The 14424-nt window shown below is 34.9% G+C and overlaps 1 protein-coding gene across 10 annotated transcripts in view; it reads left to right on the top strand.

The window, feature by feature from the left end:
- LOC123558608 (F-BAR and double SH3 domains protein 2-like) overlaps positions 1-14424 on the top strand; it is a 115958-nt gene that overhangs the window by 49546 nt on the left and 51988 nt on the right. For all 10 annotated transcript variants that reach the window (XR_008371103.1, XR_008371102.1, XR_008371104.1 and 7 more), the window contains 5 exons: positions 1233-1361; positions 2121-2243; positions 5877-5972; positions 6666-6806; positions 8781-8867. Coding sequence is in view for 6 of the 10 variants with exons in the window: in XM_053544181.1 (XP_053400156.1) it covers positions 1233-1361; positions 2121-2243; positions 5877-5972; positions 6666-6806; positions 8781-8867 (576 nt within the window). In the remaining 4 variants the exon portion in view is untranslated. The remainder of the gene's footprint in view (positions 1-1232; positions 1362-2120; positions 2244-5876; positions 5973-6665; positions 6807-8780; positions 8868-14424) is intronic.

The raw sequence follows: 14424 nt of genomic DNA, 5'->3' as shown, positions 1-14424 counted from the left end.
GTGTACGTCACCGAAAAGCCATGTAGGTTGGCCACCGTGTAACTTGGCACACTAGATGCCGTTTAAAGTATCTACAGTCTAACCTGTCTTAAGCAGCCAGCCAAGGGAAGCAGACAATTTGGCCGCTTAAGCCAGGTGACCGCTGATCGGAGGTGCAGCCAGTATATGTATTTTTCAGACTTCTCACCAGTCTATAGCCTTTAGGCCCATTTCTTTTTGGGTTTTCTATTATTATTTTACCAGGATACAATGACGTGCATTTGCCTTCGCAATACGAATGGTATTCTTAGCAATCTAAAACTCAGGCGTGGTTTTTTACTACAAAAATTGTTATAGACAATTTTCCAACTTCAAAACAAGTTTGTTTACAATTTTCGCCATTTTGGTAAGGGAAGCTACTCTCGGCGCTTATTGTCTACGCTAAATCTAAGATTGCCGTTACGTTTCGTAAAAGATAGAGTGGTTTATTTTTTTTTTCAAACACAATGTCGTATAAATTTAATAGTATTTTGATGACAAAAGTATAAAAAATCACAAATATTATGCTACTGATTAGTTATCGAGTATTATCTTTAACCGAGGTCAAACTGTGAACAACGACACGAGGTGACACGTTAATTACCGATAATTAGGGCCTACTGCATGGCCATTTGATCATAACAAAAGGGGATTACACCTTTGGTTATCCGTTTTAATTGAGAACCTCTTGTCATTTTGACGTTCTTATGGTGAAGTCACGCGAAACTTAGCAACCACGTGCTTCTCAAAATCGGGTATCTTCGGCGATTATTGCCTAAAAATAATTGGTTTTGGAAGAAAAATGGCCGCTGAAAGGGGTCAAATACGGCGGTCGGGAGGCAATTTCGGTGGCCGCTGGCCGCGGACGGCAGGTGGCCGCTGAATAAAGTGATAAAATAGAGGAAAATCCGTCGGGGGCGTCATAAAATGGCCGCTGAACGGAGGTGACCGTTGATCGGAGGTGACCGTTAGTACAGGTTAGACTGTATATAAAAGGCTGAAGCTAAGCTGTGTGAGCTAAGATTTTTAATATTTAAAAATCTCCCAGTTGCATGTTCTTTTTACATTGTGAAATTATTTTAAAGAAAGAACATAAAACAGGAATTTATTTCTCTTTTATATTCAGAAATCGAATTACTTGCATATAAGTTAGATTCAAACATCTCCTTTTGTGCAATAGTTACTACAAAATTTGAATTTATGACTTTTTACAGTTAAAAACACGCATGGAGTCTTGCGAATCAAAGTCTGTAGACTCAAGAAATGAATATTTACTATGCATGGCGGCGGCCAACGCACATCAAGTTAGATATTTCACCACAGATCTTCCACATTTGATGGAGGTAAGTGGCCAGTATTTCCGGGAATGATAATAAAACGTATATTCCTGACTATTGTAAAATCATTTATTTTTGTGGGGGACAAAGTTTTGTGGATTTTTTGGTTGTGATTCCACAAGATTATTCTTAACAAGCATGTTAATTCCTATTTATTTAATGTTCAAATTCGGAAGTCCACAAATTCATAGCTTGAGCAATAGTCGTTTTTGCGAAAACCACAAAATTACAGGCCCACAAAATTAAATGACTGCAGTATATAAGATTAATATGGACTCACTTTTATGAAGTGGCTACAGATGTTGATAATTTTTTGTCATTTGCTCAACTTAAAAAAGCGTAAATATGTCACCTTTGTTTGTCTAACTTGATGGTAGTTTGAAAAATCTGTCCTTAGATAAGAATCTGTTATGACATTTTTTTTGGCAAGGGAATATCAGTGCTGCCTAATTGATTTATAGATTATGCAGAACTGCATTGAAGAGTTTATAACTTCAAAGGCTCAAGTTATTACATAACGGAAACATGGGAAATATCCGAACTTGTTAATGCAAATTAATGCTTAAATAAAACCTTTCGGTAAAATTAGATACAGTCACATGAAAACAGCATTAGTGACTTTATATATACAATTTATTTAATGTGCTATTGATGACTCTTTAATAGCCTCCTTTCCTTATAAATTTAATACATTTTTTACAGACCAGAATGTTCCTTTATGGTTAATGATTTTGAGATGAAATTTAAGATGTTTTTCCTTTTTAGGTTTTAGATGGTGAGATATTTGAGCGTATTCAGGAGTATTTTGCCATATATGGTAATACAGCCCAGGAAATTAGTTGTTATGAGAACAGATGTTGTAACAGAATTGTAGAACAGACTGCAATGGTAAGCTTTTGTTGTAGAGTGCTACTTCCAGATGGTGATTATGATGATGATGATTATTTTTTTTGTTATTTTGGTTGATCATGTTGATGATGATGCTTCTGATGTTGATAATGACAGTAGTGGTGGTGGTGATGATAATGATAATGATGGCATCAGTGGTGTTTGTGTTGGTGATGATGATGATGTTTATGTTGTTATTGTTGATGTTGATTTTGTTGTTGGTGATGCTGTTGTTGTTGTTGTTGTTGTTGATGATGATGTTTATGCTGCTGCTGATGATGACAGTGGTGGTAGTAACATTATTGATGATGCTAATGACAAGGATGATGATGACAGTGGTGGTTCTGTTGATGGTTATGTTGTTGATGATGATAATGATTATGAGAATTATGTTGATGATGATTATGGCGATGATTGTCATGCTGGTTGTGGTGACAAACTTGCAGATTTCATTTAAAATGATTATTCTGATGACAGTAACTTATTTACTGTTGATGACCATAGTGAACACTGATGAAGAAGATGAGGATAATGATGATTTTGATGATTTTTGTCCTTCCAAAAATTTTTGGGGGTGGGGGGTGGTGCACTTAAAGTTGACATTGTTCGTCCGTCCAGTCCGTTGTCCGTCTGTCCGTCCGAATTTGTGTTGTTCATATCTCAAAAAACCAAGAGTCATCAAATCTCATTGGATTGTTATTCAGCATGGGAAGTTGTGCACCAGGGGTTCAATTTGGATCTATCTCACCCAGACCACAGTTTTCAACTTAGAGCCCTTGTCTTAGTCAAAAATATGTATAAAAAGGGCCTAAGTTTGTGTTGCATGTATCTCAAAAAGTATTTGACCCAGTATTATGAAACATTACAGGAATATGATTCAGCATGTGAAGTTGTGCACCTGGGGTTTTGTTAGAGATATCACTCAGCCAGACCAGAGTTATGGCCCTCGACTTAGTCAAAAATATGCATAAAAAGCATAAAAGTTGTGTCATATTTATCTCAAAAAGTTTTTGACCTAGGGTCATGAAACATCATAGGAATATTATTCAGTATGTAAAGTTTTGCACCTGGGATTTTGTTCTGGATTTCTATCAGTAAGACCAGAGTTATGGCCCTTGATTGTCAAAAATATGCATAAATGGGATACAAGATTGTGTCACATGTATCTCAAAACATATTTGACTTAGAGTCAAGAGTCAAAAATCATCAGGGGATTGTTATATAACATGTGAAAGTTGCGCACCTGGTGTTCTGTTTGGGATTTCACTCAACCAGACTGGAGTTATGGTCTTTGACTTAGTTAGAAATACATATAAAGTGCTTAAAAGTATATGTTGCATATATCTTAAAAATATTTCACCTTGAGTCCTGAAACCATGTAGGAATATAATCCAGCTCCTGGTGTTTTCCTTGGGATTTCACTTAACTAGGCCAGAGTTATGGTCCTTCACTTAGTGAAAAATACACATATACACATGTAGTTCTTAAAAGTTTGTTGCATACATCTCAAAAGATATTTCACCTAGTGTCCTGAAACCATGTACAGTGACAGGAGTTGGGTCCACCTGTGTCCTGTAGACACACATCTAGTTCTTTACTGTCTTTGAATTCTTTGTGCATCAATAATTCTCCACTTCCTAAGCATCTCATATTGTTCATGCCTTATATTAGGAAACATGACTGAATTGGGCATTGAGCAATTTACTGAGTCATGTGTTATTAATGCTGAAAGGCAATTATAAATAAACCAACAGCTTTGAGGTGTCTGTCAATAAATGTTACATCATGAGAACATAAAATATGTCTGTATCAGTTCAGTTTTTCATTCCATTTTTTTTGGCAGTTGAAGGAAACCTAGTAGTTTAGGAGAGAATGTATTTTGAGGCATTAAATTAATATACTACAGTAAATTATTTATTTGTATAGTATTTTAATGTGATGATGACATTATGTGTATGTATCTGTAATTGTATAATGTCACATTAGGTTTATCAGTGTTCTCAGACTTTCAAGTAGTCCTACTTTTCCTACTTTTTAGGTCTGTTCCTACTTTTTTCCTACTTTTTTTTGAAAAAAACTCTTTCTATTCCTACTTTTTTTTTTATCTAAGATAAGAAATATGTTAACAAATGTTGTAATGAATTTTGTTACATAATATAAGGACTGATGGTGTACTGGTGAGACTTTAGAGATCTTTGACATGCTGCTGGTGACCTCTTATGCATGCAGAAACCTGCTGACAGTTCGTTATGTGAGTTGAATACCAACCTTGATATTGAAGCATAAGAGGTTGCAGGTAGCAATGTACAATGGGGACCTCAGGGGGAGAGCCCCCTGATCCCCCTAAAATGACTAGGATACCTCATCCCATACCTCAAAATTTTCCATGGGGACAACCCCCTGACCCCCCACCCCTAAAATGAGAGGTGTACCCCTCCAGTACCTCATCCCTTCCCCAACACGGACGGAGGCCCCCCTTCCATACCTACCCCCTCTCGGCACTATGCACCTCGCCGATGACACTTGTTCTAAAACTGGTGCCCCCTTCCCCCCTCCCCAAATAAAAATTTTCTGGATCTGGGCCCGAGTTTGTTCTCATAAGTTCCTACTATTTATGATCAGATTCCTACTTTTCTCTATATCAGAGGCTCCTAGCTTTTCATCAAAGGTCACTTGAAAGCCTGGTGTTCTGCCGAGGCTGCAATATTGCGAGAATCTCAAGTTAAAATTACGATTGTAGCACTAAAGGTGGTCTAGATGCAACAGATGTCGCGTTATGAAAATTTTGGGGATGAATATGCGTGTGGGACAAGAAACAATGAACAATTTTAAGCTATGTTTTTGTATCTGTAGACAAGAAAAACATTCAGTCTAATGATTTACGGCCTAGAACTTTATATTGCTTCATAAACAGCCCCATAAACCACACAAACGCAGATGTTGTTTACCGTTCTCCACCCACTGTTGTTTACAGTTTTCCACCCACTGTCTCGGCAGGTGAAATTGAAAGCGAGTCCGTTGACTGCTTAATTGTCTCCAAAACTGAAAATTCATCACAAAATCAAACCACAAAGGGTGCAGAAAATCAGATGAAGTCAAAAAGAAAAATGACTCCAAATTTCAGGAGGTTTGATCTAAAGAGTACCAATGGTTGGACTACAATAAAGACTTCAATTGTAGTAATGTTACTGATTTATTTCAATGACATATGGTCAAAAGTTGTCCCCAAGATTTTGAAAATGTCCCCACACTTTTCATACCAAGGGGACATGCGTCTCCACCATTTTTGATCCTCGGCAGAACACTGTTTATATACCTTCACGTTATATGTATAAATCTATAATTATATAATGCCACATTATGCTTATATACCTTCAAATTATGTCTGTATACCTGTAATTATATCATATCAGATTATGTTTATATACTTTCACATTATGTTTCTATACCTATAATTATATAATACAGAATTGATAAGTATTTGTTGGTACCAGAGAAACATGATTGCATTATGTATGAGTTTCTTATATACGAGAGCTAAAAGGTGGAGCAAATAAGCTACCAGACTTCCATGTGTAAATTTCTTGTTTTGTGTTGTACACAAAATAATATTTTGTATTTTTTATATTTCAGATAAATCGTAATTTTGACCTCAAGTGTTTCTTATATAGTAACCATGTATTTACGGACCTCGTGCAATATGAATTTGACCCCTGCTTGCAGGATAAGGTAAATTCCTTATAATATGAAAATGATACCTTTAGAAATAGGTCTCATGCTATGTGAATTTGACCCCTGCTTGCAGAATAATGTATATTCTTAAATATATAGAAATTTTATGTTTAGGCACCTCATGCAATATGAATTTGACTTCTGCTTGCAGGATAAAATTCCTTAGTATATAGAAATGGTGCCTTTAGGTAACTCATGTCATATGTACTTGACTCCTGCATGCAGAATAATATAATTGTTATTATTAAATGATTAGTTAAGGCACCTCATGCAATATGAATTTGACCCCTGCTTGCAGAATACTGTAAGTTCATTTATATATAGAAATGATATACTTAAGTATATCATACAATATGAATATGACCTCTGCTTGCAGGACAAGTGAAATTCCTTAATAAACAGAAATAATACATTTAGGCACCTTATGTGAAGTGAGAAAGCCATCCAGTAGGCTTACAGAAGGTCAGTGGTTCTTACCCAGGTGCCTGCCCCTGATGAAATAATGCTTGGAGGGGCACCTGGGGTCTTCCTTAACCCTCAAAAAGCTGGAAAGTTGCCATATGACCAAAATTATGTTGGTGCGAGTACAAAAAAAATGTCTGCTGTCCTTTTATAAAGTGCCACATAATGTAAAGAATGAGATTTTTTACAAGACACAGTATTCATCTGTTTAGTAAATTATTATTTCAGTGCAATAAAATCTCAAAGGACTACAGTGCTGCCCATCATCTAGATAAAGAAGCCAGAAAATGGGCTACCAAAATTGCCAAAGAAAACAAAGCCATAAAGGAGTATCAGAAAGCTTTGAAAGCAATAAGCAGCGGAGATAAGGTATTATCTATATCATACTCTCTCAAAATATAAATTGTTGGATTTATTGTCTCAAGATTAATTCCGTCAGAATTCTTTCTCTTAGCTTACCAGCTACTTTTACATTTTCTAAGGGTTTTCAATGAAGTGTAGATGCACATAGCTGTGACATATTGTTTTAGGATTGATAAAGGTGTGTGCATTGGAAAGGGATTGAAAGGGAATGAGTCTGAGGTCCCCATCTCCCTTTCAAAAGGACTGTGGAACAGACTTTTTCCACATGTATGTAAAGGGATCCTAATGAAACTTTTTACATTATAATGTTTGTGACAGATGTGCAAGATTTATTCCCCTATCCCCTCATTGCAAAAACTTTGCAGATTGAAATGTTTCCAAGTATTTTTAAGGCATTCCAATGAAAAGTTCAACATTTGATCAATATAAAGTGTAAATATGCCCCCAATTCTCTCTCAAGGTTTTCGCAGATATTTTTTTTTTGGACAAAGTGTCATTCTTTCTCTGACAAAGTGGTATTTCGAGGGTATTAATCACATTTAGTGATAGCTCTAGTTGATATACGTGCAGGATGTGGCTGGAACATTTGCTAGGATAACTAAACACTTCTGTGTAACTGAGAGGGGCCTCCTTGACTTTGTTTACAGTTGCTGGCTTTAAATCCCTTGCTCCTCTCTGCTATGAGTTTAGAACCCTGCATTGGCTGTAGAATTCTTCATGTGACAAAGCCATCTATCTAGCTTTCAGAGGGTCAGCGGTTCTATGCAGGTGCCCACCCATGATGGAAACATAGTCCAGCGGGGCATCTAGGGTCTTCCTTCACCATCAGAAACGCCATATGACCTAACCTGTGCCATTGTGACTCTAAAACCCCCACAACCACTACCTTCCCTCCTAAAAATGAAACCTTAAGTAAACTTACAAAATATGATAGTATTTTCATGAACAATTAACCTACTTTATGGTCAGGAAAACAGTTTTATGACCCCATTGGGATTTATAGATGAATAAATAATGAAAATTGTATTGGCAAAATATACTGTATAACCTGAAATTAGGGAGAAGAGAAAATGTAGAATGTTGATTAATCACTATTATGTCAGTCAATCTTATCAGTTAAATCAATTAAAGAACAGGTGCTTGTGTTAGGTTTCTTTGATGATCAGTATCTGAGCTACAGTGAGTTATGCACAAGTGTTCCATTGTCAGCTACAGTTCAGCACATCTAGTGATCTGATGATAACTTGAAGATAACATCACTATTAAACAGCCAAATCATTTTGTTATCTCCAGATGAAACTTATTTTAGAAGAGTTCACAACAATTGCCTGTGATTAATTGTCAATTCTTTTGATGGTATTTACAGTTACAAACAAAAATGCAGTGTGTTTTTACTCTGTAAGTAAAACGATTTCTTTAGGTTCAAAGATTAGTTGAAAGTCCAGTGAATGAATGCTTCATTTTAGTCATTCAAAGAAAGATGTGGCCCTTGAGTTTAGGTGGATTTGATCTGTATTTTTATGTTATAAGATGAAGAGATATATAGGAATATTTTGACTTATTAATTTGACTTTCAAGGTGCTAATGTAATACCAAATGTGTTTCATTAATAATATGTATATATTGATTACTGATGTGTCATAGTCATTTGAATATATTTAATTAATATTTAAATATTTATTATTTATTTAAAAATGGTACATTGATTTTATAGTGGAATGTTGGCAATTTATCTGGATGTTAATTTCTGTTGAAATGACTATCAATTTTAATAGAATTTTGGGATTATTTTTAACAGTGTATTCATTATATAGAAAGATACTGACAACATAAAGATATTTCATGTTCATATATTAAAACTAAACACAAACCATGACGTCATTTGCTGCGAAACTTGTTCACCATTTCGTGCTTATGTTGGACAGGAAGAATGTCCGAAATCGAAGAAAAAGTCGAGTTCCATTTGACACTTTGTTGCAGGTTTCCGATTCAGGATCCTCTGAAGCAGTATCACAAGATCCCGAGGTAAAAACAGAGGAACTACTACAAAATATCAGACAATCAGAGGTGAGTTGATTTATGACAGAAATACTAAGTAGTTAGAGGACACTTGACTGTGTTTAAAAAAGCAAATATCCTAAAGTAGAGTTGGATAGGAAATTCCTTATCTGTCATATAACAAAAAACCTGTTCTCTAGTTTGGCAGAGGAGTATATATAATCATGAGAATACTGCTTTCTTTGCTACTGCTACAGGCATAGATGGAAGTGGTTGAATTTTATTGGACTACTGTGAAATCTTTTAATTTTGTGGGCTTCAGTTTTTTGCTGCAATCACCACTTCACCTCAGTTTATGTGAACACATAGAACCTCGTTGCAACATTTTAATCAAACGTGCCACAACTGTATTGCATAATCTGTGGTTCCAAAAGTTATGGCCCATTAAAGGGCCAAAATTTACCATTCTTGGCTTGTGAACACGATAGAGACCACATTTTCTATCAACTTTAATAAAACTTGCACACAACTTGTATTGACATAATATCTCGGGTCCTTTCGAAAACTGGCCAGATCCCATCATGGGTTCCAGAGTTATGGCCCCTTAAAGGTCCAAAATTTGCTATTTTTGGCTTTTGCAGCCATATAGAGACTTCATTTATGGTTTGATTTGATACAAACTTGCAAAATATCTTCAACAACAATGAGTCTTGGATTCCATGATGTATCTATCAGATTCAGTCATAGATTCTGGAGTTATTTTATATCTAATTACCTCCCCTGATTTTAATCAATATGGATCTATATCAGTAAGTACTTATAGGACTCATTTGAAATCTCATTATTGTCATTAGTACCTAGCAGCTTCTAATGAGATTGGTTTGAAATGTTATTTATGTCTTCCAAGGTAAGAAATTTCTACTTTTACTTACTTTCTAATATATTGTTGTAAAAGCTTGTACTCTGTATCTTCTACATGCTACTAATGCATGATTACCTCCCCTGATTTTAATAAAAATTGATTTATCTCAGTAAGTATTTATAGGACTCATTTGAAATTTCATTATTGTCATTAGTTGGACTGAGACAATCAGGGTAAATAACTATGGACTGATTTTTTTTCAAATTACCTCCCTTTATTTTAAATTAAAATGGGTGTATCTCAGTAACCAATGAAGATACTGATTTGAAATGTCATTTCTGCCATCACATGGACTTGGACAATCAGGGTAGATAACTTTTGCCTGAATTTATGACAAATGACCTCCCTTAATTTTATGTAAATAAATATACCTCAGAAGCATCTAATGAGATTGGTTTTAAATGTTATTTAAGTCTTCCAGGGTAAGGAATAGTCATGCTGGTACAAAAATGCAGCAACTGAGCCTAGGACCCTCAAACTTGGTATGGAGATTGGCCCTGACTAGTATGTGACCCATAGGTCAAAAGGGACAGTTAAAAGAAAATATTTATCCTGATGATATTTAATGTGTATGCCTATGTGATCTATGTCAAAACTTGATCTTATCATCAAGAGCAATGGTACTCAGGTGAGCGATATAGGGCCATCATGGCCCTCTTGTTGAAATTGCCGCTATGAATAGTTATTTTCCGGCACAGACATATGCTAGTAATTAGATGTAAATGAGCACAAGTAAGTTCTAGGTAATAAAGAGATGCATTTCTTGCCTTTTGTGTTGACTTTCTGTTTTGTTGAGGTGAAAATGATTGCTGTTATATTTGTTTATTTCCCAGCACAGACATGTGCTAATAATTCGTACAAATGAGCACAAGTAAGTTCTAGGTAATAAAGGCATACATTTCTCCCTTTCTGTTGACTTTCACTGCTGTTCGTATGATCTGTATTTCAAATTGCTGCTGTGAATGATTATTTCCCAGCACAGTCATGTGCTAATAATTAGATGTAAATCAGCACAAGTAAGTACTAGGTAATAAAGACATACATTTCTCCCTTTCTGTTGACTTTCACTGCTGTTCATATGATCTGCATTTGAAATTGCTGCTATGAATGGTTATTTCCCAGCACAGACATGTGCTAATAATTAGATTTAAATCAGCACAAGTAAGTACTAGGTAATAAAGACATACATTAATCTTTCTCTCTTTCTGTTGAATTTCACTGCTGTTCATATGATTGCATTTGAAGTTGCTGCTATGAGTGGTTATTTCCCAGCACAGACATGTGCTAATAATTAGATGTAAATCAGCACAAGTAAGTACTAGGTAATAAAGAGATGCATTTCTTGCCTTTTGTGTTGACTTTCTGTTTTGTTGCGGTGAAAAATGATGCTGTTATATGTTTATTTCCAGCACAGACATTTGCTAATAATTACGTTTAAACAAATGAGCATAAGTAAGTTTAGGTAATAAAGGCATACATTTCTCCCTTTCTGTTGACTTTCACTGCTGTAGTATGATCTGTATTTCAAATTGCTGCTGTGACTGGTATTTCCCAGCACAGTACTTGTTAATAATTATATGTAAATCAGCTAAGTAAGTACTAGGTAATAAATGACATACATTCTCCCTTTCTGTTGAACTTCACTGCTGTTCATATAAATCTGCATTTGAAATTGCTGCTATGAATGGTTATTTCCCGCACAGACAATGTGCTAATAATTAGATTTTAAATCAGCCCAGAAGTAAGGTATAGGTAATAAAGACATAACATTAATCTTTCTCTCTTTCTGTTGAATTTCACTGCTTGTCAATGATTGGATTTGAAGTTGCTGCTAGAGTGGTATTCCCGGCACAGGACATGTGTAATAATTATATTTAAATCGCACAAGTAAGTACTATGTAATAAAGACTTAATCTTTCTCCATTCTGTTGATTTTCACTGTTGTTGATATGATCTTTATTTGAAGTTGCTGCTATGAATGGTTATTCCTCAGCACAGACATGTGCTAATAACTTAATGTAAATGAGCACAAGTAAATACTAGGTAATAAAGACATGTGTTTCTACCCTTTTCTGTTGATTGGCACTGCTGTTCACATGAAATGTATTTGAAATAATTGCTGTTATGAATGACTATTTCCCTGTGCAGACAAGTGTTCATAATTATATGTCAATCAGCACAAGTAAGTACTAGGTAATAAAGACATGTGTTTCTACCCTTTTCTGTTGATTGGCACTGCTGTTCACATGAAATGTATTTGAAATAATTGCTGTTATGAATGACTATTTCCCTGTGCAGACAAGTGTTCATAATTATATGTCAATCAGCACAAGTAAGTACTAGGTAATAAAGACCTACATTTCTCCCATTCTGCTTTATTTCATGGCTGTTCACATATTTATTTGAAATTGCTGCAGCTATGAATGGTTAATTCCCAGCACAGACATATGCTAATAATTAGATGTAAATGAGCATAAGTAAGTACTAGGTAATAAAGACATACATTGCTCCCTGTTTGACTTTCTGTTGACTTTCATGACTGTTCACATGATAAGTATTTGAAATTGCTGCTATGGATAGTTATTTCCCAGTGCAAACATTTGCTAATGATTTTAATGCAAATCAGCACAAGTAAGTTTAGGTAATAAAGACATGCATTTCTTACCTTTTGTGTTGACTTTCTCTGCTGTACATATGATCTGTATTTGTAATTGCTGCTATGAATGGTTGTATTCCAGCACAGACATGTGCTACTAATAAAATAGAAATTAGCACAAATAAGTTCTAGGTAATAAAAGCATACATCTCTCCCTTTCTGTTGACTTCACTGCTGTTGAGATGATCTGTATTTGAAATTGCTGCTACGAATGGTTATTTCCCAGCACAGTCATACGCTAATAATTGGATGTAAATCAGCACAAGTAACTACTAGGTAATAAAGACACCTTTTTCACTTTCTGTTGATTTTCACTGTTGTTCATATGATCTGTATTTGAAATTGCAGCTATGAATGGTTATTTCCCAGCACAGACATGTGCTATGATAATAAAATGTAAATCAGCACAAGTAAGCACTAGGTAATAAAGACATACATTTGTCTCTTTCTGTTGACTTTCACTTCTGTTGATGTGATCTGTATTTGAAGTTGCTGCTATGAATGGTTATTTGCCAGCACAGACATGTGCTAATAATTAAATTTAAATCAGCACAAGTAAGTACTAGGTAATAAAGAGATACATTTGTCTCTTTCTATTGACTATCACTTCTGTTGATATGATCTGTAATTGAAATTGCTGCTATGGATGGTTATTTCCCAGCACAGACATGTGCTAATAATTAAATGTAAATCAGCACAAGTAAGTACTAGGTAATAGAGACATATGTTTTCTCTTTTCTGTTGACTTGCACTTCTGTTGATATGAATCTGTATTTGAAGATTGCTGTATGAATGGTTATTTGCCAGCAGACATGTGCTAATAATTAAAATGTAAATCAGCACAAGTAGCACTAGGTAATAAAGACATACATTTTCCCTTTCTGTTGACTTTCACTGCTGTTCATATGATTGTATTTGAAATATGCTGTTATGAATATATTTGCCGCAGAGACAAGTGTATAATTAAATGTAAATCAGCACAAGTAAGTACTAGGTAATAAAGACATACATTTTCCTCTTTCTGTTGACTTTCACTGCTGTTCATATGATTGTATTTGAAATTGCTGCTATGAATGATTATTTTCCCAGCACAGACATGTGCTAATAAAGATGTAAATCAGCACAAGTAAGTACTAGGTAATAAAGACATACATTGACATTTTTCCTTTCTTTGGCTTTCATTCTGTTGAATGATCTGTATTCGAAATTGCTGCTATGAATGTTATTTCCAGTGCAAACATGTTGCTAATAAGTTTTAAAAATGAGCACAAGTAAGTATAGGTAATAAGACATATTTTTCACTTTCTGTTGACTTCACTGCTGTTCATATGATCTGTATTTGAAGTTGCTGCTATGAATGGTTTATTCCAGCACAGACATGTGCTAATAATATGAAAAATTGCACAAGTAAGTACTAGGTAATAAAGGCATACATTTGTCTCTTTCTGTTGACTTTCACTGCTGTTGATATGATCTGTATTTGAAGTTGCTGCTATGAATGGTTATTTCCCAGCACAGACATGTGCTAATTATTTATAAAAATCAAAACAAGTAAGTACTAGGTAATAAAGACATATGTTTGTCTCTTTCTGTTGACTTTCACTTCTATTGATATGATCTGTATTTGAAGTTGCTGCTATGGATGGTTATTTCCCAGCACAGACATGTGCTAATAATTAAATGTAAATCAGCACAAGTAGGTACTAGGTAATAAAGACATTCATTTGTCTCTTTCTGTTGACTTACACTGCTGTTGATATGATCTGTATTTGAAGTTGCTGCTATGAATGGTTATTTGCCAGCACAGACATGTGCTAATAATTAAATGTAAATCAGCACAAGTAAGTACTAGGTAATAAAGACATACATTTGTCTCTTTCTGTTGACTTTCACTTCTGTTGATATTATCTGTATTTGAAGTTGCTGCTATGAATGGTTATTTCCCAGCACAGACATGTGCTAATAATTAAATGTAAATCAGCACAAGTAGGTACTAGGTAATAAAGACATTCATTTGTCTCTTTCTGTTGACTTACACTGCTGTTGAT

This window comes from Mercenaria mercenaria, chromosome 5 (assembly GCF_021730395.1).
Source record: "Mercenaria mercenaria strain notata chromosome 5, MADL_Memer_1, whole genome shotgun sequence".
In the NCBI taxonomy this organism is placed as follows: Eukaryota; Metazoa; Mollusca; class Bivalvia; order Venerida; family Veneridae; genus Mercenaria; species Mercenaria mercenaria.
Note: the sequence above shows the minus strand (reverse complement) of the source record. Positions and strands in the feature narration are given on the sequence as shown.